The sequence below is a fragment of the Aotus nancymaae genome, unplaced genomic scaffold, assembly GCF_030222135.1.
Source record: "Aotus nancymaae isolate 86718 unplaced genomic scaffold, 86718_ANA_hifiasm-v0.15.2.pri h1tg000028l, whole genome shotgun sequence".
Classification (NCBI taxonomy): domain Eukaryota; kingdom Metazoa; phylum Chordata; class Mammalia; order Primates; family Aotidae; genus Aotus; species Aotus nancymaae.
In genome coordinates, this window is record NW_026988441.1 from 12,037,160 (window position 1) to 12,058,648 (window position 21,489).

The 21,489-nt window shown below is 45.5% G+C and overlaps 1 protein-coding gene and 1 long non-coding RNA gene across 8 annotated transcripts in view; one reads left to right on the top strand and one right to left on the bottom strand.

The window, feature by feature from the left end:
* Positions 1-21,489, bottom strand: part of LOC105723483 (uncharacterized) — a 126,798-nt gene that overhangs the window by 37,998 nt on the left and 67,311 nt on the right. The window contains exons 2-3 of the long non-coding RNA XR_001108834.2: positions 7,046-7,152; positions 684-915 (exon numbers count right to left, since the gene is read on the bottom strand). This is a non-coding gene — a long non-coding RNA (uncharacterized LOC105723483). The remainder of the gene's footprint in view (positions 1-683; positions 916-7,045; positions 7,153-21,489) is intronic.
* Positions 1,024-20,912, top strand: CEACAM1 (CEA cell adhesion molecule 1). Of its 7 annotated transcripts, XM_012461513.3 has the most exons (10): positions 1,024-1,238; positions 2,123-2,482; positions 6,942-7,220; positions 7,622-7,879; positions 9,642-9,926; positions 16,094-16,214; positions 16,916-16,968; positions 17,629-17,660; positions 17,920-17,970; positions 19,006-19,130. In XM_012461513.3, the coding sequence occupies exons 1-9, from the start codon at positions 1,175-1,177 to the stop codon at positions 17,932-17,934; spliced, it is 1,467 nt and encodes a 488-aa protein (XP_012316936.2). In that variant the 5' UTR covers positions 1,024-1,174; the 3' UTR covers positions 17,935-17,970; positions 19,006-19,130. The 7 variants fall into 7 exon arrangements, 6 of the variants coding, with proteins under 6 accessions (XP_012316936.2, XP_012316933.2, XP_012316935.2 ...); XM_012461510.3 differs by lacking the exon at positions 17,920-17,970 and having other exon boundaries at positions 19,006-20,912; XM_012461512.3 differs by having other exon boundaries at positions 17,920-19,130.

Genomic DNA, 21,489 nt, shown 5'->3' on the forward strand with positions numbered 1-21,489 from the left:
CCCAGGGGTCAGGGCCAGCCCACATCATGTGGACCCTGGTCAGCATCCCTGGGGCAGCCCCGGGCAAGGCCGCAGGTCTCATCTTGCCCTCCAGGGGGAGACATTGCACACAGACAACACTCAGGAAATGGATTCCCCTGGTTGTGAACCTGGCTTTGCTAAGGAGGTAAAGGTAGAGCCCACTTTCCATCCCTTGCTCCAAAAGACCCTTCTGGGCCCTCCCACATACCTGCTCTGTCCCTTCCAGGGTGCTCTGAGGACCCTGTTCCACAAGGGGTCCCTGTGTAGCTCCCCATTCCCTCCTGACACCACCCATGGGGTAGGTGCGGTGACCACAGGACAGTCAGCCTCATAGAGAACAGAAGCCACCTGGGACGGTCAGGAAGAACATGGACAGGCCCTGAGCCTCAGCTCAGCCAACAGACATGGAGAGGGAGGGTGCCCCTGAAGCCTTCCCCAAGGACAGCAGAGCCCAGAGACACCCACTTCCCTCCACCACAGTCCTCTCTTCCCAGGATACCTCCCTCCACACCCAGGAGCTGTATCTCTGCCTGAGACCCCTGGGCCTGGGTCTCTGTCCCTGGGACAGAGGCCTGCCTAGTGAAACTACAGACAGAGGGCTGGTCCCTCCCCAGTCATCCCCCAATAAGCCCCTTTCTATCCCCCAGAGCCACCTCTCTCACCTTCCTGCTGCGTGTCTTCCTACCTTCCCAGAGCACTGGAGAACATGAAGAGACCTGGAAACTCACTGTGTCTCAAAGGAAATAATTACCACATTTGGATATGCCAGGGTTCTCTGTGTGCTGCTGAGAGACCCAAAGCCAGGACACAATAGCAGTCACTGCTGGAGACGGGGGAGTCCTCCTCCCCTGATGGGGACAGAGGTCCCATCAGCCTTGATTCTCGAAGTGTGGTCTGGGAAACCAAAATGTAAACAGACAGGAAAGAGAAAGTAAGGACAAAAGCAGGAATGAGAGGAGAGGAAACAGAGAGCTTCCTCGGCACAAACCCCGCCCCAGCACACATGACCAGACAAAGCTCTGGGTCCCAGGGAGGAGGCTCAGCACAGAGGGTGGAAAAACAGCAGAGCTGACAGTCAGAGCAGCCGTGCTCAAAGCGTTCCTGCAGCCCAGGCTCTTCTACACAGGTGAAGACAGAGCAGGCAGCAGACACCATGGGGCACCTCTCAGCCCGACTTCATAGAGTGTGTGTCCCCTGGCAGGGGCTTCTGCTCACAGGTGAGGAGAGGACTCCCTGAGAAGGGGTAGGAGGAGGGAGCACAGAGAATGGCTGGGGTCTCCTGGGAAGGATCAGGCTCTAAGAGGGGAGAAAGGGCTTCTCTTGGAGCCAAATAGGAGAGAGGACATGAAAGAGGGATAGAGATCATAAAAGGAAAGTCTCAGTGATCTGAAACTGTTAGTGAAGAAACGGTCTCCCATTTTTTACCTTTTCCAAGTGAATCATCAATGAGCAATACATTTTTCAAAAACTGATGACAATAATCACAATTTAAGTCAGTGTGACAATTAAGGGAAAAAAATTAAAAGAGGCATTAAACAGAGCCCTGAGTCACCAACCTCAGATATTGGCAAATAAACCCCAGGACGTGGAGGGCTCTGGGAATGCTCATGAGCTGATCCACAGGAGTCTGCAGCCTGTCCCAGGCATAGCGGGGCAACCAAGATCATACAACTTCCTTTCCTCACGGAGCTCACACTCTCATGGGGAGGAAGACAGACACGCAAAGAGATCTAGAATGTGAGGTCAGGTGTTGACAAGAGCACTGGAGGGAACAGAGCTGGAAAAGGTCAGAAAGGGAAGACCCAGGGTCTCTAGAGGAGGTGTCAGGGGAGGGGTCTCCCAAGAATCCCCTGATGTAAGCAGGATCTGAGGGCGGTGGGGAGGGAGCCGTGCAGACCCCTGGGGAAGAGCATTCCAGAGAAATGACAAGGTCAGAGGCACTAAGGGAATGCGGTCACTCTGCTGACCTTGACCCAATAGGACACACACACACACACCCTAAGGTGGAGGGATGAAGAGACCTGCTCAGGACCCAGGGCCCCATCCTTCCATCCCAATGCACAGGTCCTAATATTGACTGATGCTCTCTCCTCTCTCCCAGCCTCACTTCTAACCTTCTGGAACCCGCCCACCAGTGCCCAGCTCACTATTGAATCCATGCCATCCAATGTCGCAGAGGGGAAGGAGGTTCTTCTACTCACCCACAATCTGCCCCAGAATAATACCGGCTTCAACTGGTACAAAGGGGAAAGCGTGGACAGCACCCGTCGAATTATGGGATATGTAACAACAACTCAACAAACTATCCCAGGGCCCGCACACAGCGGCCGAGAGACAATATACCCCAATGCCTCCCTGCTGATCCAGAACGTCACCCTGAATGACACAGGATTCTACAGGCTACAAGTCATAATGGCAGATCTTGTGAATGAAGAAGCAACTGGCCAGTTCCGTGTATACCGTGAGTATTTCCCCATGAACTCTAGGTGTTGCAGCCGGTTCTGCTTCCCACACACGGGATTCTCAGGGCTGGGCTGTGCCTGTGTCCCCTCTGCATTACATCTCATGGTAAGGTTTGAGCATTTAGCACAGGACACACACTATGGGACAGATAGCAAAATATCGAATTTCTTACCCTGCAATCCTGATCCTGCAGACATTTGCTTCAGGGGAAGGACAATCTGATGTAGGTAACTTATCAAGGGGAGATCAGTCTCAATCTAGCCCTGCTGGGACCTTCCTGGTGAACATGTCCCCTAGAAAGACCCAGTAGGACTCAGTCAGGATCTGGCCTGAGGGGCATTCTGGGATCCTCACAGAGAAACTCGGCTCCAAAAAACTATCCCAAGGTTCCCGACTCCTGGTGACCCTGAGGAGCCTGTGCCAGGGCTAGGTTGTGGCCTCCTGGGCAGAGCTAACCACTCTCTATTAAAAATACAAAAAAATTAGCCAGGCGTGGTGGCACCTGCCTGTAATCCCAGCTACTCAGGAGGCTGAGGCAGAAGAATCACTTGAACCTGGAAGGCGGAGGTTGCAGTGAGCCGAGATTGTGCCACTGCACTCCAACCTGGGTGACAGAGCGAGACTCTGTCTCAAAAAAAATAAAAAATAAATAGATGCTGTTTATTTGGGCAACTCCCCTATGCAGAGCTGAGGTCAAATAATTACAAATATTTTAAGGTTCATTCACAGACCACAAGACAACCCAAAATCATTAACCATTTATACTATTTTATGGGGAAAAACTGAGCCACATGGTAATACAATCACTATATCAAGATCACACAGACCCATAACTGGCAGATCAGAGTGACAGGAGATTTGTCTTCAAGCATAGCCTCAACCTCTCCTCTACTCAGGAGCCTTATTTGGCATCTGTGAACCCCAATACCAGAGTTGGTTCAGTTCCTCCCTTCTTAGGCATCTGCAGCCCAGAGGGGAGACCCTGGTCTGGGGAGTAAGAGCAAATGGAGAATCAACCAAGTTTTATTCTGGAATTTATTCAACAATTAGAGTCAGTGTCAGAAATGTTCAGGCCTGGGCTGGGCGTGGTAGCTCACACCTGTAATCCCAGCACTTTGGGAGGCTTAGGTGAGCAGATCACTTGATGTTAGGAGTTTGAGACCAGCCTGGCCAACATGGTGAAACCCCATCTCCACTAAAAATACAAAAACGAGCATGGTGGCACACATCTGTAATTCCAGGTACTTGGGAGACTGAGGCAGGAGAATTGCTTAAACCCAGGAGGCAGAGGTTGCAGTGAGCCGAGATCGTGCCACTGCACCCCAGCCTGGGAGACAGAGCAAGACTCCATCTCAAAAAAAAAAAAAAAAAAGAAAAGAAAAGAAATATTCAGGCCTATCCCCTCAAGACCCACACCCCTGCTCCCTGGACTTGAAATCCTGTGTTTCCTGATTGTTGGTATCACTCCCACAGGAGGATAAAGGAAAGGACTTTGCTTTCTCTCTCTACTCACACCCTGAACCAGCCAGGGTCCAACATGAGACATACACTCAGTAGTTCTCTTATGAATGAATGAATGAATGAATGAATGAATGATCCATAACCTCTTTAGAGACCAGATCTGGTTGCAGAATCCTAGGAGGCTCTTGCCATACCTCTCCTCATCCCTCCAGGGACTGAACCCATGTTCCATCCCCTGACCATCTGCCCCTAAAGCCACCCCAAGAACCACATCTCATGTGACTCTGGGGCTGCTCGGCTGTGGGAAGGTTTTTAGGGCTTCCGGCTCCTGATTGCTGGGGTCTCTGAGGTCACTGTAGCCCCCACTGCTCACTGTCATGGCCATCTCTGACTCTCTCTGCTCCTCCATGTCCTCATTTTCCTCTCCCTTTATTCCTCCACCCTTAGGCCTTCCCCAGACACTCCCTCTAACAAGGCTGACTGTCCTGTTCCCTTCCCACTCACACTGTGGCCAGGCCCACCTCCCAGGCAATACGATACGCAGAGAAATAAGCCAAAGCAGCTACTACCCCTGCCAGGCTCCATCATGAGCCAATGTCCCCAGGTCACCAGGAGAACGAGCTTCCACCGTGTCCCCAACCAGGGCTCTTTCCCTCAGTGAGGCCAACATGTGGAACAGGCCACAGGACAGGGATGAGTGACTCCTCCATCCACTCTCTACACTGACTCACCAGGGGGTCAGAGGCAGAATGACAGGTCTGCAGTCCCCAAAGCCCATGGGCTCACTTCAGCCATTTGATTCACAACTCCATGCCCATCCTGCTGTGGGCTCACATCCTCTAGTGGTTCCTGGGACCTTCTCCAGGTGTAGCTGGCCAGGTGGGTGCTGTCTGATGGGTGTGCTGCCCGTTCCACATACATCTGTGTCCTCACAATGACACCATTGTCATAAGTTGGGGTCCCTTGGACAGGGAGATGCACCAGCCACTGTTGTCTCACTTAGACTCTGCCCAATTTTGACAAATTTGGTCAAACTCTAATTGTGTTTCCTGAGGTCGAGAGAAAAGGAAGAAAACATTTCATATGACTATTTTGGGCTCCTCTTCTTTTCACCTGAATCTCCACAGGAATTTGTAACACAGAACTTTCTAAATTTACTAACATAACATACATCACTTATCTTCATATGGCTTCATTTCTCTCTTTATGTAATTGAGACCCTTCAGATGTCCCCTCTGACAAGTTCTGTCTTCCTAACAGGACCCGTGAATCCCCTCTACCTAGGAGTCACTGATTTCAAACTGACTTTAGCATTTTTCTTTGATCATAACATGATCCTTCTGGACTTTAGATCTTGGTTTAAGAGTTTACCATGTTCTCTAGAGAAATATTCCTCTCAGTAGTGGGTCTTAGATCCAGAGTATTAATAACGATTTTCACATATGGAAGAATTTAACTTCTCAAATTTATATCCCAGATCTACCAAACACACACGGTCCACGAGGGTCCGATTTTCAGCAAGTTCATGCTCCTTCCATTCCACCAGTCGGTTATTCTGCATTTGCAAAAACCCCACATAATTCAGAAAACATCCACAGCATCCTCACCTGCCCTCTTCAGGGGGAGAAAGGACAGTAAAGACCAAAGACAAGGAACATAGGTATGCTATTAAATCCAGGCAGCTCCTGCCTGTCACCTCACTCTTTTCTAGATCATTCCTTGGACTCTACCTTTAGGGGTCACTGGCTCAAGTCAGTCATCATCAGACACCTGGGAAAAACTGCCCCACCTTGTGTTTCCACTGCCTGACGACTGAACTGACCTCCAGGCTTGCCTGTGGTGTCCCCTGTGGTTTGTTTGTTTGTTTGTTTGTTTGTTTGAGATGGAGTCTTACTCTGTTGTCCAGGCTGGAGTGCAGTGGCGTAATCTTAGCTCACTGCAACCTCCGCCTCCTGAGTTCAAGCAATTCTCCTGCCTCGGCCTCCCGAGTAGCTGGGACTACAGGCACACACCACCACACCCAGCTAATTTTTACACTTTTAGTTGAGATGTGGTTTCACCATGTTGACCAGGATGGTCTCAATCTCTTGACCTCATGATCCACCTGCCTCAGCCTCCCAAAGTGCTGGGACTACAGGCATGAGCCACCACGCCCAGCCTGTCCCCTGTGTTATTTCTGCTGAAATATACAGTCCCAGACCAGGCTGCACAGAATCCTCTGGGTTTAAGGACAATGGGAAGTCCCATCATCACCCATCTCTAGGATGTCCTTAGACAGGGAAGCCACAGAGAAAACACACCTAATGGGGCAAAGTAGGACTGTGAAGGTGGAAGAGACCCAGCACCTGCACATTCCAGGTGAGGTCCACAGTCATCAGCCAGTCAGGGAAGAACCAGAAGTGCCGGGGGCTATTACTCCCAGTCCTGTGTCTGTCCACGACCCAGCACTGCTGCTCAGTTCACACTTGAGAAAGTCTGTGGGAGAACCACACAGAGCAGGAGGCCTCACAGTCTCTGAGCCCTCAGATCGTCGTACATCTGTCTTGTGACACACACACTTGCCATGGGCTTTTAAGGACTTCAGTTGGCTAAGAGGTGGGGAGATGCCATCTCTGAAAAATGCCTGGCTGGAAGCAGTGGCTTGCGCCTGTAATCCCAGCATTTTGGGAGGCCAAGGCAGATGGATTGCCTGAGCTCAGGAGTTTGAGACCAGCCTGGGCAACATGGTAAAACCCTGTCTCTACTAAAATACAAAAAATTAGCCAGGCGTGGCGGCATGTGCCTGTAATCCCCGCTACTTGGGAGGCTGAGGCAGGAGAATCACTTGAACCCAGGAGGCGGAGGTTTCAGTGAGCCAAGATCGCGCCACTGCACTCCAGCCCGGGTGACAGAACGAGACGCCGTCTCCAAAAAAAGAAAGAAAGGAAGAAAGAAAAATGCCTGTGGCGGAATCACAGGTGCCACACAGGGCAATCTTCTCTCTGTTATCTGCACAGCGGAGCTGTCCAAGCCCTACATCACCAGCAACAACTACAACCCCGTGGAGGATGAGGATGTTGTGGCCTTAACCTGTGAACCTGAGACTCAGAACACAACCTACCTGTGGTGGGTGAACAATCAGAACCTCCCGGTCAGTCCCAGGCTGTTGCTCTCCAGTGACAACAGGACCCTCACTCTACTCAACGTCACAAGGAACGACACAGGACCCTATGAGTGTGAAATACAGAACCCAGTGAGTGCAAACCGCAGTGACCCAGTCACCCTGAATGTGACCTGTGAGTATCTTCTGTTCCTCTGTGACCCAGGCTGCCAGCCCAAATCCACAAGGCCAGAGGCCAGGCCTCTCAGTCCCTCTCAGGTCTAAGGACGCAGACCCTTAACCCAGGAAACCCAGGCTGGCCATGACTTCCTGCCCCAAGCAAACCTGGGCAGCCCCAGCCTGAACCAAGAATAGGCGGGGAGGGGCTGCTCCTGTCCTGGGAGGCTCAGGGTCCATAGCCTGTGATGGGAGAAACAGCTGAATGTCTCAGACTCAGACTCAGTGGACAGAGCGGAAGTTTGGTTGGGACTTCAGGATTGTCACTTGGTAGAGAAAAACACTGTGGCCCTCCTCCAGACCAGAAGCTTCCCCTTCCCTCTGATGACATCACCTGTGGCTTTATTCTCTTTGCTCCAGATGGCCCGGACACCCCCACCATTTCCCCTTCAAAAACCTCTTACTATCCAGGGGCAAATCTCAGCCTCTTCTGCGATGCAGCCTCTAACCCACCTGCAGAGTACTCTTGGCTTATCAATGGAACATCACACCAGAAAAACACACAAGAGCTCTTTATCTCCAACATCACTGTGGATCATAGTGGATCCTATGCCTGCGTCGCCCTTAACCCAGTCACTGGCCGCAACAGGACCACAGTCAAGACAATCACAGTCTCTAGTAAGTGCTCCCTGGAGCATCAACACTAAGCTCTGAAGTATAAGCTGTCTGGTTTTCAAATAGGACCAGAAAAGAAATTTTCATTTCTAGTCTGTATCCAATGGGCACAAGCAAGTCCAAATTCTCCCCTGAACCCTCCCAATTCATCTCGGCAGACTCTCTTCCCTTTGTTTTTCTGATTTCTCACAGCTGACCTAAGGTCCAACCTAGAATGTGGGGATGGGGTTCTTTCAGTCCCAGAAAGCCCCATGTCGTGGGAGGGGCTTCACAGAGTGGGAAGCAGAAAGGGTCATCAAGATCAAGTTGCTTCTGTCACTAACATGTCCCTTTCTGTAACTTCTTGACCTTCTTTTACCTACTCCATGTGATACAAGGAATATGTGAGGTTTTGAAATAGGCTCATATTAGTTTTCCCTAAATGAGAGAAGGAAATGCCCTTCATCAGGGATGAGCAGCTCAGACTCTGCTCCCTGCTCTGCTCTCAGCTTGCCTGGTAACTGGCTCTGCCCTGACTCCATCTGGGGTAGGATGTGGGTATGTGGAGAAGTTATCCAGGTGGCCGGTTGTGAATCTGGCTAAATCAAGATGGCAGTCAATGGTTGGGCATGGTGGCTCACAATACTTTGGGAGGCCAAGGTGGGAGGATCACCTGAGGTCAGGAGTTTGAGACCACCCTGACCAACATCCAGCATGGCAAAACTCCATCTCTACTAAAAATACAAAAACAAAAAAAACAAAAAACTAGCCAGGCATGGTTGCCCTTGCCTGTAATCCCAGCCACTCGGGAGGCTGAGGCACAAGAATCACTTGAACCCAGGAGGCAGAGGTTGCAGAAAGCCAAGACTGCACCACTGCACTCCAGCCTGGGCAACAGAGAGAGATTCTGTCTCAAACAAAAAAAAACTATGGCAGTCAACACCAAAGCTTCCCCTGGGTCATGCTGCAAGGAAATGGGAAGAGAGGGAGCCTCAGGGTCCCTGAGCTTGCCGTGGCTCTGAAGTCATGTTATATGAGGCTGTGGGCACAGCACATGTGGTAGCACAGAGTACAGCGAGTGACACACATTTGGAAAAATCAGGAGATTCAGCCACAGGGGTTCTGCATGGGAGAAAATGGGCAGTGCCAAACAGTGTGTATTTGTAGAGAAGGTAAGAATATCAATCTTCTGTTAACACTGTGACTACTCTCTAGGAATCTCCTTCACCGTGATATTCTATCCACAGACCAGGAAGTAAAACTCCTCTTTAGAGTGAGAAATCCTTTGGATTGGAACTTGTCCAGATACTAACGTCATGAAGACTGACTGGGCCATCTTCATTCCCTAAAAAATTATTTAATGGAAAAAAAAAACTACCTTCCCTTTTGTATGTAAAGGTTACAGTCATAGGAAGGATGCCTGATCACAGAAAGCTCTAGGAAAGGGTCACACAAAAGTCAGTGGGAAAAACGTTCTACCTGATGATGAGGTTGCTGGACACATGGGCTGAGAAGAGGATTACAAGTGGGGATACAGAAATATGCAGGGGGTCACTCTGAGATGATCTGGGGTCAGAAAGGAGGTGCAGCCCTCTCCTTACAGATCATCACTGAACAAAGACACTTGACTTTCTGCAGAGGGTCAGGGCCATCCCGTGGTTGGTCACCTTTGCACAGCTCACTTGTGACCTGAGAGCTCGCTAAGAGCTCAGGGAAAAGAGCGTAGCCCCCAGGCCCCAAGCCCCAAGCCCATTCTCAGTAGATTCTCTCCTCTATTTGTCCACAGAACTAAATCAAGTGGCACGGCCTGAAGTTCAAGCCACCAGCACCACAGTCACAGAAGACAAGGACTCTGTGAACCTGACCTGCTCCACAAATGACACTGAAATCTCCATCAAGTGGTTCTTTAATAGCCAGAATATCTTATCCTCAGAGAGGATAAAGCTATTCCAGGACAACAGAACCCTCAGAATAGACCCTGTCAAAAGGGAGGATGCTGGGGAGTATTATTGTGAGGTCTCCAACCCAATCAGTGTCAACCAAAGTGACCCCATAAGCCTGACCGTGAAATGTAAGTGACTCCTCACCCCTCCCTATATGTCCCTGGAGGATTACTCTGCCAATGGTGGGCAAAATAGATAAAACTTGGCCGGGCACAGTGGCTCATACCAGTAATCCCAGCACTTTGGGAGGCCAAGGTGGGCAAATCACGAGGTCAGGAGCTAGAGATCAGCCTGGCCAACATGGTAAAAACCCATCTCTACTAAAAATATAAAAATTAGCCAGGCATGGTAGTGAGTGCCTATTATCCCAGCTACTTGGGAGGCTGAGACAGGAGAATTGCTTGAACCCAGGAGATTGAGGTTGCCATGAGCCAAGATCCCACCACTACACTCCAGCCTGGGTGAAAGAGCAAAACTCTGTCTCAAAAAAAAAAAAAGATAAAACTCACAGGGGGCAGAATATCAATTAAGAGACCATTATAGTAAACAGAATTGCAAAGTGGTGAAGAGCTCAGGCTCTGAATCAAATATACTTAGTTGTTTTTTTATTTTTTTGTGTTTTTTTTTTTTTTGGTTGGTTGGGTTTTTTTGTTTTGTTTTTTTGAGACAGGGTCTCACTCTGTCACCCAGGCTGGAGTGCTACAGCATGATCAAAGCTCACTCCAGCCTTGATCCCCTGGGCTCAAGCAATCCTGCCACCTCTACCTCCAGAGTACCTGGGATTACAGGCGTGCACCACCATGCCTGGCTAATTTTTTTCAATTGTTTTGTAGAGATGGGGTTTCGTTGTGTTGCCCAGAGTGGTCTCAATTTCCTGGTCTCAGCCTCGGCCTTCCAAAGTGCTAGGATTACAGGAATGAGCCACTGTGCCCAGACTGTATTTAACTATTCTTAGTACCTCTCATACAGATGGAAGCATGTAGTATTTGTCCTTTTGTGTCTGGCTTACTTCATTTAGCATAAAGTCTTCAAGGTCCATCCATGACATAGAATGCATCAGAATTTCATTCCTTTTGGAGACTGAATAATATTACACTGTGTAGATAGATATATCACATTTTGCTTATCCATTCATCCATCTATGGACAGTTAGATTGCTTCCACCTTTTGGCTATTATGAATAATGCTATTACAAACAAGGGTATACAAACATCTGTTAAAACCCCTGCTTTCAATTCTTTTGAATAGATACTCGGAAGTGGAATTGCTGGATCAAATGGTAATCCTGTTTAATTCTGAAGAACCATCATACCACTTTCCACAGTGGCTATACCATTTCACATTCCCACCAACAATGCACTAGAGTTCAAATTTCTCTACATCCTCAAAAACATTTGTTTTTTGGTTTTGTTTTGTTTTTTACAATAGCCATCCTAATGCTTGTAAGGTGGTATATCACTGGAGTTTTGATTTGCATTTCCCTAATGCTTAGCAATATTTAGCATCCTTTCATGTGCTTATTGGCCATTTATCTTCTTTGGAGAAATGTTTATTCAAGTCCTTTGCCCATGTTTTAATTGGGTTGTTTGGGGATTTTGTTGTTGTTGTTGAGTTGCAGTAGTTCTTTATATATTTTGGATAGTAATCCCTTATCATATATATGATTCTCAAATATTTTCTCTCATTCTATAAGAGGTCTTTTTACTTCCATGATAATGTGCTTTGATGCACAAAAACTTTTCATAAAGTCCAATTTCATTCTTTTGTTGCCTATGCTTTTGGTGTCATAGCCAAGAAATCATTGCCAAATCCAGTGTTACAAAGTTTTCACTCTATCTTCCAAGAGCTTTATAGTTTTAGCTCTTACATTTAGGTCTTTGATGTATTTTGAATTAATTTCATATATGGTATTATGTAAAGGTTCAATTTCATTCTTTTGCATGGATACCCAGTTTCCTCAATGCCATTTGTTAAAAAGACTATCCTTTTCCCATTGAATGATCTTGGCACCCTTGTCAAAAACCATTTGACTATATATGCAAGCGTTTCTTTCTGAGCTCTGTATTTTATTCCACTGGTTTCTATTTCTTTATGCCAGTATCATATTGTTTTGATTATTGTAGCTTTTTGTTTGTTTGTTTGTTTGTTTTTTGTTGTTGTTGCTGTTGTTTGGGGATTTTGGGGTTCTTTTGTTTTTTTCACTTTTCTTTGTAGGTATAGGGTTTCACCATGTTGCCTAGGCTGGTCTGGAACTCCTGAGCTCAAGCAATCCGCCCACCTCCGCCTCCCAAAGTACTAAGATTACAAGCGTGATGATCACCATAGCTTTAAAATTTTGAAACCAGGAAGTGTGAGCCCTTCAACTTTGTTCTTTTTCAAGACTGCTTTGGCTATTCATGGTCCCTTCAGAGTCTATATAAATTTTAGAATGAATTTTTCTATTTCTGCAAAAAAATATTACTGGGATTTTGATAGGGATTGCACTGAATCTGTAGATCACTGGGTAGCACTGACACTGAAATCTCTTAACAATATTAAGTCTTCTAATCCATGAAAATGGGATGTCTTTTCCATTTAGTTATGTCTTATTTAATTTTTTTTGGCAATTTTTTTTCTTAATTTTCCTCTGAATTGTTCATTGTTAGTACACAAAAATACAATTGATTTTTGCATGTTGATTTTGTATCCTGCCACTTTGCTGAATTTATTGTCTAACAGCTTTTGTGGAATCTTTAGGGTTTTCTACATATGAGTTAGCATATTCTACAAACAGATATAATTTTACTTCTTTCCAATCTAGATGGGTTTTTTTTCTTGCCTAATTGTTCTGGCTAGGAATTCTAATACTATGTTGAATAGAAGTGGCAAAAGCAGGTATCCTTGTCTTGCTCTTGATCTTAAAGGAAAAGTTTTCAGTCTTTCACCATTGACTGTGATGGTAGCTAGGGGCCTTTCATTTGTAGCATTTATTATGTTGAGAATTTCCTTCTGTTCCTAGTTACAGTGTTTTTTTAGCATGAACGAATGTTGAATTTTTTTTTTTTTTTAAGACAGAGTCTTACTCTATCACCCAGGCTGCAGTACAGTGGCACAATCTTGGCTCACTGCAACCTCCACCTCCCGGATTCAAGCAATTCTCCTGCCTCAGCCTCCTGAGTAGCTGGGATTACACACGCCCACTACCACACCAGCTAATTTTTTGTATTTTTAGTAGAGACGGGGTTTCACCGTGTTAGCCAGCATCATCTCGATCTCTGGACCTCATGATAGCCCACCTCGGCCTCCCAAAGTGCTGGGATTACAGGCATGAGCCACTGCACCCAGCCCAAGAATGTTGAATTTTGTCAAATGCTTTTACCGATTCATTTTCATTACTGGTTATAGGTCTATTCAGATTTTCTATTTATTCATGATTCTATCGTGGCAGGTTTTGTGTTTCTAGAAATTTGTTCATTTCATCCAGGTTATCCAATTTGTTGGCATACAATTACTCATAGTACTCTTATAATCCTTATTATTTCTAAAGAATTAGTAGCAATATTTTCACTTTCATTTCTGATTTTAGTAATTTGAATCTTCTTTCTCTCTTAGTCAGCCTAGTTAAAGGTTGTCAATTATAGTGGTCTTTTTAAAGAACAACTTTTTTTGTTGTTTGAGACAGGCTCTTACTCTGTCACCATGGCTGATCATGGCTCACCACAGCCTTAACCTGCCAGGTTCAAGCTATCCTCCTGCCTCAGCCTCCTGGGTAGCTGAAACCAGACACATGCCACCACCCCCAGCTAATTGTTGTAATTTTTTTGTAGAGACAGGGTTTCATCATCTTGCCCAGCTGGTCTGAAATTCCTGAGCTCAAGTGATGCATCTGCCTTGGCCTTCCAAATTGCTGGGATTACAATCAGGTGCCACTGTACCTGGCCTACAGTTATAAATTTCTTTCTTGCACAAGATTCTTAACTACTCTGAGCCTCGGATTCCTCAACCGAAAATTGCACTAAGAATGCCTGCTTCATAGTATTGCAGGGGGGTTGGGTTTTTGCTTTGTTTTTGAGACAGGGTCTCACTCTGTCACCCAAACTGGAATGCAGTGGTGCAAACACAGCTCACTGCAGCCTCAACCTCCTAGGCTCAAGCAATTCCCCTACCTTAGCGACCTAAGTAGTACATGCTACCACACCTGGCTAATTTATTTTTATTTTTGCTTTCAGAGAGACAGAATCTCACCATATTATCCAGGCTAGACTCCAACTCCTAGGATCAAGCAATCCTCTCATCTCAGTCTCCCAAAGTGCTGGGATTACAGGTGTGAGCCACCACACCTGGCCCCATAGTATTGTTTTAAAAATTTAATTGTAATAACAAACTTTCAGCAAAATACCACACAACCACACACAGAAGGAATGTTTCATAAATGTTAGCTGCTATTACCACTACTATTATCATTAGCCTTCAAATCAGGTAGTCCTAGAGTCAAATCTCAGATCCACCTCTCACTATCCATCTGACTTTAGGTAAGGTTTTTACCACTCTAAGCTTCCATTTTTTCATGTTTAAAATGGAAATAATGTCTACCTGACAGCACTATTTTATGGATCAAATGAGATACATGTAAAGCATTTAGCAGTACAGGGCCTGGCACACAGGAAATACCCCACAAAAGTAGCTAACATAGCATTAATCACCAGCCTGAGTTGACTGGTGAGGGCTAAGCCCCAAATGGTTACAATAGATATAAAGAAGAAATAGGCTGGACACAGTAGCTCACATCTGTAATCCCAACACTTGGGAGGCCGAGGCTGGAGGATCTCTTGAGCCCAGGAGTCCAAGACCAGACTGGGCAATATAGTGGAACCCTAGCTCTACAAAAATTATTTTTGAAAATTAACCAGGTAGCTGGGTGCCGTGGCTCATGCCTGTAATCCCAGCACTTTGGGAGGCCGAGGCAGATGGATCACCTGAGGTCGGGAGTTCGAGGAAAGTCTGACCAACATGGAGAAACCCCATCTCTACTAAAAATACAAAATTAGCCAGGCTTGGTGGTGCATGCCTGCAATCCCAGCTACTTGGGAGGCTGAAGCAGGAGAATCACTTGAACCTGGGAGGCAGAGGTTGTGAGCCGAGATCGCACCATTGCACTCCAGCCTGGGCAACAAGAGTGAAACTCTGTCTCAAAAAAAAAATTAGCCAGGTGTGGTGGCATGTGCCAGTAGTCCCAGCTACTGAGGAGACTGAGGTAGGAGGATCACTTGATCCCAAGAGGCTACAATGAGCCATGATTGTGCCACTGCACTCCAGCCTTGGTGACAAAGTGAGAACCTGCCTCAAAAAAAAAAAGAAGAAGAAGAAATAGATGCAAAATATATTATCTATATATTTATTATATAAATTTTTATATTTTATGTATTTATTTTTATTATGTATATTATTTATATATTTATTATACATAAATAATATAGAATAAATACATAAATAATAATAATATATACATATGGGGGAGAAGCATTATACAAGAAACCCACCAGTACATGATTATAATTAAATATGAGAAAGGGGAGAAAAGGGGAGTTAAAGCAAAGTCTCAAGCCTGGTACGTTATTTCCATCCACTGAGATACAGCAAAGATGGGATTAAGCATATGAGATAATTTATTGGGGGAAATGCCTATTGGGGAAAGTGAGGCGAGAGTGAAAGGAACCTGAGAGAGCCCTCAGATCATGATGCAGATCTGATTCCTGTGGAAGAGAAAGAGACAAAGGAAGTTTTAGATTGCAGTGCAGTTCTAAGAGTTTCTGCAAGGTTGACAGGGAGTCCTCCAGCCATTCACACTTCAGAGTAAAACAGTCACACAGAACTGGGCTTGCTTTCATACCCTTGCTGGGAGCCTGTGGGAAGCGAGGTGTCTATGCAAAAGAGATGCTGAATTCAGAATGCACTGACTGCCACAACTGAGACACTGAGAAAAAGATGCAACCACAAAAAAAGGTGGAAAGTTCTAGTCACATACAAAATAGCAATCAGCCTTTCTCACATTTCAAAATCTTCAAAAATGTCTGAGCGCAGAAAGGCCAGGATGGAATTGACAGAAGACTGATCATCAACCTAGAAACATGGTTGACAGAAAAACAAAAAAATTGCAAGGATATAATTAGCTAATCATCTTCCAGCAACCCTCCTACAACAAAACTGTATTCCTTGAAGGAACAATTAGAAACAACTTCATTCTGAGAATTGTTTCCAGCCCCCAATGTAAAATAATTTCACCTTCATTTCTTCTCCTCTTTTCTTTCCATGACAGATACAGAAAGTTCTGGCCTCTCAGGGGGGGCCATTGCTGGCATTGTGATTGGAGTACTGGCCGGGGTGGCCCTAATAGCAGCCCTGGTGGTGTATTTTCTGCATTCCAGGAAGACTGGCAGGTATGACGACCTTTCCTCTTGTTCTGTTTCCTCCAAGGCTGACTGCCATGCTTGGGAGAGGAAAAGAACTTCTTTGCCTGTCTCTGGGCCTGGATCTCCTCCTCCCACTAAACTCCTGCTTCTCGGCACTAATTCCTGCAGGTCTCCTCTTCCCTGGTCTTCATGCTCCCTGTCTCCCATTGTCTCTTGGACATGGCTATTCCAATCCCCATCTAATCTAGAGGAAGAGACTCAGTTATGTTCCTCTGTCCCCCAGTCACGGAAACCAAGGTCTAAGAAGGAATACAAATGAAAAAATAAAAGAAGCAGCAGGAGAAAGCAAGTCACGTGCACAGTAGCAAGAGGAGGGAGAGATAGGATAGGAAGAGAACCTAAGAGAAAGCAAAAACAACCACAGTCCTCTTGAACAATAAATAGGAAAAAAAAGTACCCCAGAAAACAAAATGGGAAAGGTCTTAAGGGTACAAGTAGGCAGAGAAGCAGCTGATAAAGAATGGAATGAAATGTGACCATCTAGCAAACAGGAAAAGAGGAAACACTAGAAGGGATTGTAGTTAGACTGAAGAATGAGGCCCTCATAAGAAAGGCAGTATCAACATCAAGGACCCCAAGGAATGACCTGCTCACAGTGCCCTTCCTAAATCAGGGAACAAAGATCCTGTGCTTGGGAAAAGCAGTCACAGTGTCTGATATTTATTTAGGGCAAGCGACCAGCGTGATCTCACAGAGCACAAACTCTCAGACTCCAACCACAGTAAGTAAAGCCACTTACCCAGTGAGAACTGGTATGTTCCACCACGTGCCCTCCCCTGGTAGGGAATCCTGGATTCCCAAACCACTCCCTCCCTTCTAAATTTTCACAGAAAGGATGTCTATTTCCCACCCCTAAGGTGGCATAGGTCTTCACACCCTTTCTAGCCACAAGAGTCCCCTGAGACACATCTGAGGAGAGAAGCTCACTCTGCCCAGGCCAGGCAGGCCTGAGGAAGAACCCATGTTTCCAGGAGCCATTTCCTCAGCCTTACTCCTTCCGCCTCCTGCCTCTATTACGGATGTGGGCATTCTCCCTTGGTGAGACTTTCCTTGTCTTGTGGGTGCTGTGGGTGCTGCAAGCCTCAATGCCCCTCCTTGCAATTGGAGCATGTTGCTGAGAAACACGTCTGGGCAAAAATAATCAAGGCCTTGTGAACTGGTAGAACTCTTCAGAAGTGGATTGTGGCCTCCTGTGGCTCTGCCCCTGCCCCTCATCTGGTACTAATGTGCTGGGTCTGGACCAGACACTCTGAGGGAAGTAAATTCCTTAACTGATCATGGGCTACCTCCCTACCCTCCAACTGCCACCTCCTTCAGCTAGAATCACCTTAAGTCAGCTTTGCATTTCCTTGGATTGGTAACTCTTCTTTTGCTTCTCTAGCTCAGGACCACTCTGACAACTCTCCTAACAAGGTAAGCACAGCCAGTTTTCCTGGGCTTATTTTCTCATGGAAATGACTCTGTATAGAATTGGTTATTCCTGAAAACACAATGTAACATCAAGTTTGGGTTAATGTTCCTCAGTGCAGCAACAAAGATGTATTTGCAGTCACTCCCATTCGCAGCAAGAATGTGCATTTTGGAATTATCCCCATCCTGTGTCTGAATACTGGATGTGACTCTTAGTAGCTCTGTGACCCTGGTCAAGTAACCTAATCTCTTTGATCCTCAGCTTTGTCATCTGTAAAATGGGCATTCTGCTTACTTCAAAGAGAAGTCGAAGGTATTAAACAAGATAACCTACATAGAGCACCCAGCGCATTGGCCTAAAAAAGGAAGGCACCGAATCATTCTCACTCCCCTACCTGCAGTCTGATCCTGCTCTTACTGTCAAAAGGATAATTTCCATTTTAATAGATCTGAGATTCTGTTTATTTTATAATAATTTTATAGAATTTTCCATTTTACCTTTACAGTAGAGCAAACACACATACTGAAAAGTGCTAAATCATAATTATACTTTTACAATGTAGAAACTTTCACAAGTTGAACACACCAAGGTAAGCAGCACCCAAATCATGAAATACTACATGACCTGAAATACTGCATGATCTCCCCTTAAAAAGAAACCCTTCCAGCCAGGCACAGTGGCTAACACTTTGGGAGGCCAAGGTGGGCAGATCACTTGAGGTCAGGAGTTCAAAACAAGCCTGGCCAACATGGTGAAACCTCGTCTCTACTGCCAGGCGTGGTGATGAACACCTGTAATCCCAGTTACTTGAAAGGCTGAGACAGGAGAATCACTTGAACCTGAGAGGTGGAGGGTGCAATGAGCCAAGATCATGCCATTGCACTCCAGCCTGAGTGACAGAAAGAGACTCTGTCTCAAAATAAAAACAGAAAAAAAGAAACTCTTCCAGTCACTTCCCTCCAAAGAGTAACCACTATCCTGACTTCTAATGCTCCAGATTAGTTTTGCTTGGTTTTGTTCCTACATAAAGGAAAAATACAACATCCTTATATGTAGCTTCTTTCCTTCAACACTCTTTTGTGAGATTCATCCATATTGTTGTATGTATTTGTGGTCTGCTTGTTCTCATTGCTGCATTATCGTATTCCATTGCATATATACCATCATTTATCTCTTCTAATGATCATTCATCAGGAGGTCAGCAGGTAGAGAATGGATAACAACAAAAGCCCTTCTCCAGAGCTAAAATTTCAAAATGGTAACAGCTTGTGGTGCTGAATCACACCAGGCAAGGTGAGGCCCTGTCCTGTGACACTGACCTAACTGATCATTACTTGTGCTTTTCAGATGAAGGAAGTTACTTACTCTTCCCTGAACTTCACAGCCCAGCAACCCAGACAACCAATGTCAGCCTCCTCATCCCCAACAACCACAGACATAATTTATTCAGAAGTAAAAAAGAAGTAATGCAACCTGTCCTGTTCACTGCATGCTGATGTATTCCAAGTCTCTTATCCTCATCAATAGGAGATTCCTTTCCCCTCTGGGAGTGGTGGGGAGGTTGGGGACAGAAAGAAGTTTCCCCTACTCTTCCTTCCTAAAAGGCACCTCCAGGCTGCCTGGTCACAGCCCCTCCCTCAGTGTCGATAGATGAAAGGTACATTGGGAGTCTGTAGGAAACCCAACCTTCTTGTGATTGAAATTTGGCAAAGCTGACTTCGGTAAAGAGTGGCCAGAACTTCCCCTGCCTTCCCCTTTTCCAAACCTGGACTTGTTTTAAACTTACCTATTCAGAGCACTCATTCCTTCCCACCCCAGTCCTGTCCTATCACTGTAATTCGGGTTTGCCATAGCTTTGAGGTTACATCCTTTTCCATGAAGTACATGTGCCAGAAAACAAGAGAGAGAAAAAGTTAAAGCAGTAATGGCTTCTCCTATTTCTCCAAAGCCTTGTGTGAACTCACCAAACACAAGAAAACCAAATATGTAACAATAGTGAAATTACACACCTTTGTCCACTGTCAGGGTTTCTACCTGTAGGATCAGGGTCTAAGCAGCTTGCTGCTTAGCTAGAATGCCACCTAATCCTTCTGGCAAGCCTGTCTTCTGGGAATCCACTAGAAGCAACTAGGAAAACCACTTGCCGAACTCCAAGGCAATTCCTGATGGAAAATGCAAAAGCACAGATATGTTTTATTATCTTTATGGGCTCTATTCAAAGAAGTGCTGAGAGAGGGAGGGGTTATAGCTCTAGGAGGGAACCAGCTTCTGATAAACACAATCTGCTAGGAACTTGGGAAAGGAATCAGAGACCTGCCCTTCAGAGATTATTTAAATTACTGTTAAAGAATACACAATTTGGGGTATTGGGGTTTTTCTCTTTTTTTCTGAGACATTACACCATTTTAATTTTTATAACTGTTTATTTATGTGAAAAGGATTATTTTTACTTAGCTTAGCTATGTAGGGCAATCTGATTGCCTTAGGTGAAAGAAGCCACCAAAATCCCTCAGGTCCCTTGGTCAGAAGCTTCTCAAGGTTTTTTGTCAGAAGCTCCAAATAGAAAATAAGAAAAGGTTTTCCTCATTCATAACTAGAACTAGATTTAACTCAGTTTCTAGGCACCTCAGACCAATCATCAACTCCCATTCTATTCCATGTTTGCACCTGTGCATTTTCTGTCTGCCTCCACTCACTTTCTCAGGAAACCTTGGACTCTGCTAAGGTATATTTGGTCCTTGAGAAGTGGAAGCACCCTACAGGGACACTATCACTCGTGCTGGTGGCATTATTTACAACTAGAAAGCTGCACTGGTGCTGAGGAAACAGGTTTGTGAGGAGGTGGTTTATAACTTGGGCCTAGCCTTTTTTAACAGCCTTTGAAATTTATTTTCTCCTATGGGGTCTATAAATGCATCTTATAATAAAAAGGCAGGATAGGAGGAAGACAGGCAAATGTACTTCTCACCCAGTCTTCTACACAGATGGAATGTCTTTGGGGCTAAGAGAAAGGTTTTATTCTATATTGCCTACCTGATCTCATGTTAGGCCTAAGAGACTTTTTCAAAGAGGATTGGTTCAGAGTTCTCTATACTCAGGTACCTCTTTCAGGGTTTTCTAACCTTGACACAGACTGTGCATACTTTCCCTCATCCATGCTCTTTTGTTATTTAATTTTGCCTGGCTAAGACTATTCTGAATTATATATAAAAATTGTTCTATGTTTATAATAAAAATAATATATCAGACATCAACATGCTGCCTCATGGTTGATACTACCTTAGACAATGGTTCTCTACAGGCAGAAAAAAAACAAAATTGTTCAATGCGGAGTCAGAGTAAAACTATTTCTAAGTCTACAGATATTTGTTCTATTTGACCAGAGAATTTACTAAATTCATTTGCATACCTGCCAACAAAATGAGTATATCTGGGAGCAACCGACCAACTTGCCTGGAAGGAAGTGCCTACCTTCCTCTGGGAGAGAAGATGATCTCATGAGTAAAAGGCCTCCCAGCCTCTTCATTAGGGGCCAATAACACTTCCCACTCAGGCGGTTCCAGTGAATCAGATGTAGCTATGCAAGGGTCTCCAAGGTTTATTCACACAGAAATCTCTCTCGACCTTCTGCCTCTTCCCGGTTCCCAGTTCCTTTTTTCTGCCCTCTTGGAGGGTCAGATCTCTTCTAACCTAAATAGCCTTCCTTTATTAATTCTGCTAAATATTAAGCTATAACCTCATTTGTTTCACTTCCAAGCAATTGAAATGTATGTGCTGTCTTTCCCTTTCATCATCACCTAATTTTTCCTGGCCCTCTGCACTGCCTCCATA

Excerpts from the sequence above, each read along its gene's own strand:
- CEACAM1 (XM_012461510.3), top strand. The coding sequence starts at position 1,175 with ATGGGGCACCTCTCAGCCCGACTTCATAGAGTGTGTGTCCCCTGGCAG. Across the intron at positions 1,239-2,122 it reads GCAGGGGCTTCTGCTCACAG|CCTCACTTCTAACCTTCTGG; the intron begins GTGAGGAGAGGA and ends CCTCTCTCCCAG. Across the intron at positions 17,661-19,005 it reads CTGACAACTCTCCTAACAAG|ATGAAGGAAGTTACTTACTC; the intron begins GTAAGCACAGCC and ends TGTGCTTTTCAG.